General features: G+C 37.6%; 1 protein-coding gene across 3 annotated transcripts; it reads left to right on the plus strand.

Moving 5' to 3' along the window:
- Positions 1-534: 534 nt before the first annotated feature.
- LOC107554537 (B-cell CLL/lymphoma 7 protein family member A-like) lies at positions 535-4,888 on the plus strand. 3 transcript variants are annotated; one of them, XM_016237075.1, is made up of 6 exons: positions 535-763; positions 1,873-1,954; positions 2,043-2,136; positions 2,231-2,380; positions 3,845-3,945; positions 4,041-4,888. In XM_016237075.1, the coding sequence occupies exons 1-6, from the start codon at positions 672-674 to the stop codon at positions 4,110-4,112; spliced, it is 591 nt and encodes a 196-aa protein (XP_016092561.1). In that variant the 5' UTR covers positions 535-671; the 3' UTR covers positions 4,113-4,888. The 3 variants fall into 3 exon arrangements, with proteins under 3 accessions (XP_016092561.1, XP_016092559.1, XP_016092562.1); XM_016237073.1 differs by lacking the exons at positions 3,845-3,945; positions 4,041-4,888 and adding exons at positions 3,521-3,621; positions 3,717-3,810; XM_016237076.1 differs by lacking the exons at positions 3,845-3,945; positions 4,041-4,888 and adding exons at positions 3,521-3,621; positions 3,717-3,810 and having other exon boundaries at positions 2,046-2,136.
- The last annotated feature ends 1,616 nt before the right edge of the window (positions 4,889-6,504 follow it).

The following is a 6,504-nucleotide window of genomic DNA, read 5'->3' on the forward strand; positions in this document are numbered from 1 at the left end:
CTGCATATTTTCACTTATTGAATATTTAACATGCATATTTTTACTTAATACTTATTAAATTAGGACTGAAATTTTTTTTTACATCCTTTCTTTTTTAAAGCAAACATAAGCTATTCAATTTACAATAGCTCAGGCAAGTCTTTGTTTTGGAGTATATTAAATCATGAATATTGCTAATTATTTTTATATTATTAGAATATTGCATTATAGTATTATTAATATTGATATTTATTCTATTGTATTATTAACTACATTTAATATTGTTAAACGTTACTGTTAATATAAATAATTATTGTTATGATTGTATTAAGTCATGTAGGCTATATAAAATTCCTAATAATATTGATTTTAATATTGAAATCATAACATGCCGATATAAAATCACGTTTTCATTCAATGTTTCATAAACGTACTGTCTTATTGTCAAAAGGAGCTACCAAATGACAAACCCGCACATTAAAAACAACCATCGCAAGATTCCGTAAATTACTGCACGCTAATTACGCGAAGGATAAAACACGCCAAACGAACAAAAGAGCGCACACACTCGGGTCTCGCAGCACTACGCTCGCTGTGTATTTGGCGCAGGCGCGCTGTATATGCGGTGTGTGTGCGCATTGTGTGTGTGAGAGAACTGCCGGCGAGCTTAAAAATATTACCGAGCGGCGGGAATGTCTGGCAGGTCAGTGCGCGCCGAGACCCGGAGCAGAGCCAAAGATGACATCAAACGCGTTATGGCCGCTATTGATAAAGTACGAAAATGGTAAGATCGCGGGGAAAAAGCCCTGTGTTTGTTCCACTGGAGAGAAAAAATGCGATTGTGGGGGAGGAGAGAGAAAGAACAAACGAGAAGGACAGAGAGTGAAATTATAAGGGTCATTTTTGAGAAGTGAACTCGAGCGCACGCCAGGTGCTGTGCGCTCACCCGACACCATGCACTAAAAAATGAATGTTTTGGAGGGATTTCATTGGTTTCTGATGGAGATGAAGTGGGTTGAACCCAGAAGCCATTTCGTTGCAGTCACATGAAGCCATTTCTCGCTGCAGTTTGGCGCACTGTGATGTGTAACATCTGTGTTCTGGGGATGAAAGGCTGGGTAAACTCACCTGTGCGCGCGGGAGTCACAGTCGCTGTAACACACACAGAGAGAGTTGAAATGCAGCTCAGTCTCTTTACATCAAATAAAGCTGAACACAAGGAGCGCTGTGGGGGCTGGGACAGGGAAGTGAGCGACTGACTGCATGCCTGATTAACAACATTAAAGCAACATTTCAAAGATGTGGCTTTTAGACAAAGGATGTTATCTTTAGACACTATATAGAAAAATAATTTGGAGTGCAGGTTTTTGATATTATGAAGCACAACATTTTACCTAGCTTTTCTTGTAACCACAGGCATTTTTGCTTGCATATTATTTTTGGTTCAATCTCTTTTTTTATTTATAGGATATGACTTTTTAAAAAGTCATATCCTATAAATAAATTAAAAAGAGCATATGACTTTTTAATATGCTCATTTTTTATAGAATATCTCACATTAGATATATTATTTGTATTGCATATGGCTCCTATTGCTGTTATTATAAAAGTACTGCAGATAAATAGATCAGGTTCATTTAAGTGCATTTTATTTTATGTAAACACAAAATCAGTAATGGCCTATTTACTTTTTAAATACTCATTCGTATTGTGCACAATTCATCAGTGTGTATTAATTACTGCAATAAATATATATGGCTTTTCAAATCAGAATGTGATTTCCTTTTAAACAATCATAGGCCGCGTAAGCTATTTTAACCAGTAACCAAATAGCTATTTAGGCATTGAAGTACTTCTTTTTGGGCTACAGATCTTTGTTTTAACAATTCGCAGGGAGAAAAAATGGGTGACGGTTGGAGACACTTCACTGCGTATCTTCAAATGGGTTCCAGTGACTGAACCAAAGTCAGACGATGTAAGTGTTAAGGTGTGCAACATCTGTGCATGCTTTTCTCTTTTTATGAAGTTGTAGTTCATTAATATTCTGTCTGACTTCTGAACAGAAGAACAAAAAAAAGAAGGGCAGAGAGGAGAAATATGGATCAGAGTTGACGACTCCGGAGAACAGTTCCTCTCCAGGAATGATGGACATGCACGGTCAGTCTCATAACCATGCCAAGATTCTAAGGCTGTGCATAATGTAATTTGACAGTATTGACCCTTAAATGACAAGCTGTGGTTTCCCTTATAGACGAGAACAGTAATCAGAGCTCAATAGCTGATTCCTCTCCAGTGAAGATGGAGAACAGCTGTAGCACGAGCCCGACACCAGAGGCCACTGCTGCTGCTCACGATGATGGAAACAAGTGCAAGGCAGAACATACGCCGTCCCCTGACAAAGGTACGAAAAACCACTCTGATCACATGAATAAAACTCATGTTTACACAAAAGGAATAGTTCACCCTAAAATAAAAAGTTGCTGAAAATGTACTCACTCTCATGTCATCCAAGATTTAAATCTGTGTTTCCTCGTGGTAACAGATTTAGAGAAATTCAGCACATCACTTGCTCACCAATGGATGCTCTGCAGTGAATGGGTGCCGTCAGAATGAGAGTCCAAACAGCTGATAAAAAACATCACAAAAATCCACACTAATCCACTCCATCCATTAATGTCTTGTGAAGTGAAAAGCTGCATGTTTATAAGAACTAAATCCATCATGAATGCATTTTAACTTCAAACTGTTGCTTCTGGCCAAAATACACGTTCTCTATCCATAATATGATTTCTCCAGTGAAAAAGTCCATCTCCTGTTGTCCTCTCACATCAAAATCCACCCACAAATTTGTTTAGAACAGTTTTTCTCTTGTAAACAGTGCTTGATTTGTGCATATTTCTCTCCTAATTCAGACCAGATTCTCCACTCCATCCATTAATGTCTTGTGAAGTGAAAAGCTGCATGTTTATAAGAACTAAATCCATCATATATACAAATACAAGTTCTCTATCCATAATATGATTTCTCCAGTGAAAAAGTCCATCTCCTGTTGTCCTCTCACATCAAAATCCACCCACAAATTTGTTTAGAACAGTTTTTCTCTTGTAAACAGTGCTTGATTTGTGCATATTTCTCTCCTAATTCAGACCAGATTACTTTTTCACTGGATAAGGCAATTATTATGGATATTTAACAGAATCTTAATGATGGATTTGTTTCTTACAAACACACAGCTTTTCACTTAACAAGATGTTAATTGATGCACTGGAGTGGTGTGGATTATTGTGATGTTTTTATCAGCTGTTTGGACTCTCATTCTGACGGCACCCATTCACTGCAGAGGATCCATTGGTGAGCAAATGATACAATGCTAAATTTCTCCAAATCTGTTGCGACGAAGAAACAAACTCATCTACATCTCGGATGGCCTGAGGGTGAGTACAGTTTCATAGAGACGGTATTAAAAACATTGCATCCAAGATCTGAAAGAAATGTGATGCATCACAATTGGATGAATCACAGTGTGGTTGAATTTTTACAGGGAATAGTAACTCCACCCCTTCAGAGACCTCAACAAGCAAAAAAGATACTCCGTTATCAGGGGAGAAGGAGTCCCCATCAGGCACCTCGACAAACACTCAGGTAAAAACATCACTTACCGTCAAGTCAGAAGAAAATAATCAAGGCTGGGAATGACTTGAGGGTGAGAAAACGTTTTGCTTTTTGTGTTTTGTTAGGAAAGTGAAGATGGTTCCCCACCCACAAAGAAAAGTAAAGTGGAATCATCTTCTCAGGACTTGGATAACTAAAGCTGACTAGTTTGCTCCCACGTTTCAAAAATCACAGTGTGGTTGAATCTTTACAGGGAATAGTAACTCCACTCCTTCAGAGACCTCAACAAGCAAAAAAGATACTCCGTTATCAGGGGAGAAGGAGTCCCCATCAGGCACCTCGACAAACACTCAGGTAAAAACATCACTTACCGTCAAGTCAGAAGAAAATAATCAAGGCTGGGAATGACTTGAGGGTGAGAAAACGTTTTGCTTTTTGTGTTTTGTTAGGAAAGTGAAGATGGTTCCCCACCCACAAAGAAAAGTAAAGTGGAATCATCTTCTCAGGACTTGGATAACTAAAGCTGACTAGTTTGCTCCCACGTTTCAAACACGTCACAAACGTAACAAACCAATGAGGAAACCCGACCCACTTGACAAACCATTCCTGATCTTCAAATACAGCTTCACCTTCTTCTTCATCTTCTCACCTGGAGCGAACGTTTGCAGACGTCACTGTGCCAGTGAACCGAGGTTGATGGCAAACACTGACCTGATCCTGTGAGAAACCTGCAGCCTCGCTCCATCCAATTCATGCACGATATACAGCGTTAGTTTAACAGTAACGAGAGTGAATGCACTGCATAGATTTGTCAAGATAAAAGATGGATTTGCTGCTGTGATCATCTTTGTTTTCAAAATTTTTATTATTTAATTTAATGACTCTACTAGTTGTTTTCTAACTATTTTGCAGATTGTTGTATGGTTATAGTGCAGGTGTTTGGTTTGTTTATAGATTCTCTACTGGTTTGTGTGCTTTTTTTTCCTTTTGTTTTTGAAGCTTTTCAAAGCATCACTGCTTTTTAAAGGGAGGAAGAATTTTTTTGTTACACGTCAAAATGACTTGATATATACCTCATTTCCAAACCAGCTGAGCTGGAACTTAATTCTTGATTGATGGACAATAAATCCAATTCACTGAACACAATCTGGCAGTTTTTAAATGATGTAATTTTCAACATTAAATCCACTCTGACTTCAATCTGATGTAGCAACGTACAAAGATCTCACAATGAAATACTCTATACATTGGGACCATGTTTTCTTGAAATGTTTTTGTCTTGTACAGTTGATTTATTTCATCATTAGTGCTTGTTTCTAGCATATTCAATTTGTTTTAATAAAAAATGTTAACTGAGTTGGTTATGACTAGCCTATTTCTTTTACCTTCATGCCTCTTTTGATCTAAGTATTTAGAGCATTTTTTAGCATTTAAAGATTAGGTAACACAGCTAAACGTTTAGTTTTGAAAAGGCTAAGAATGCTTTCATATTTATTATATACCACAGACGTATTTTTCATATGTTTACATAAAAGTTATGCGTTGTTAACACGCCCCCTAGCGACACTTTATCGCATTACCGAGCGCAAACTAATACATACCGGTACATATTGTGCAGAAATGTTTTTGATACGGACATAATTTAAAGCGTTCACCAAAAACATGGGTATTAGAAAGCGAAAGAGAGGGGTAGATCAAATATAAGACTTTTTTCACCACAACTAACAATCCAAATTACATCGAGGCTGTATATGATCCTTAATCAACATTTACCTGATTTTACCTGCAGTTAACCTACACCTAAACGTTATAACGTTTAGAACAGTACTCTCATATGTTTTTCGTGAACTTTTCAAGAGTTAGTTGATGTCATTCGTGTTAAGTATCTTACCTCAGCTCTGGCGTCCTGTCAAGCTGCGCGCGCTTTTCAGCCTCTTCAACGGGTTTTTTTATTTTTATAGTCTCGCGAGCTCGTTCAACAGCTCTCATTCACAAAATCAAATGAGAATTATAATTTATTTGATAAACGTTTGGCAGACGTGGTCAATTCCCCATATATATATAGGTGCATCTCAAAAAATTTGAATATCGTGAAACAGTTCTTTTAAAAAAAAAAAAATTATTTAACTTATTTCAAAAAGTGAAACTTTCATACTAGATTCATTACATGTAAAGTAAGGTTTTTTTTTGTTTGTTTTAATTTTGAGAATTAGAGCTTACAGCTCATGAAAGTCAAAAATCCAGTATTCTCAAAATATTAGAATATTTACATTTGAGTTTCATTAAATGACAGTATAAATTCCGGGTATCTCTTGTTCTTTGAAACCACAATAATGGGGAAGACTGCTGACTTGGCAATGGTCCAGAAAACAATCATTGACACCCTCCACAAAGAGGGTAAGTCACAGAAGGTCTTTACTGAAAGAGCAGCTGTTCACAGAGTGCTGTATCAAAGCATATTAAATGCAAAGTTTACTGGAAGGAAGAAATTGGGTAGGAAAAGGAGCACAAGCAACAGGAATAACCGCAAGCTTGAGAATACTGTCAAGCAAAGCCGATTCAAACACTTGGGAGAGCTTCACAAGGAGTGGACTGAAGCTGGAGTCAGTGCATCAAGAGTCAACACGCTCAGACGTCTTCAGGAAAAGGGCTACCAAGCCACTTCTGAAACTTCAGAAGCATCTTACCTGGGCTAAGGAGAAAAAGAACCGGACTGTTGCTCAGTGGTCCAAAGTCCTCTTTTCAAATAAAAGTAAATTTTGCATTTCATTTGGAAATCAAGGTCTGGAGGAAGACTGGAGAGGCACAGAATCCAAGCTGCTTAAGTCCAGTGTGAAGTTTCTGAAGTCAGTGATGATTTGGGGTGCCGTGACGTCTGCTGGTGTTAGTCCATTGTGTTTTATCAAGTCCAAA

The sequence above is a fragment of the Sinocyclocheilus grahami genome, unplaced genomic scaffold, assembly GCF_001515645.1.
Source record: "Sinocyclocheilus grahami isolate Dianchi unplaced genomic scaffold, SAMN03320097.WGS_v1.1 scaffold505.1, whole genome shotgun sequence".
Taxonomy (NCBI): Eukaryota; Metazoa; Chordata; class Actinopteri; order Cypriniformes; family Cyprinidae; genus Sinocyclocheilus; species Sinocyclocheilus grahami.

Bases quoted from the DNA above. Each gene is read 5' to 3' on its own strand.
- LOC107554537 (XM_016237075.1), top strand. From the start codon at position 672: ATGTCTGGCAGGTCAGTGCGCGCCGAGACCCGGAGCAGAGCCAAAGAT. The intron at 2,137-2,230 runs GTCAGTCTCATA...TTTCCCTTATAG, and splicing joins AGGAATGATGGACATGCACG to ACGAGAACAGTAATCAGAGC. The intron at 2,381-3,844 runs GTACGAAAAACC...GAATCTTTACAG, and splicing joins TACGCCGTCCCCTGACAAAG to GGAATAGTAACTCCACTCCT.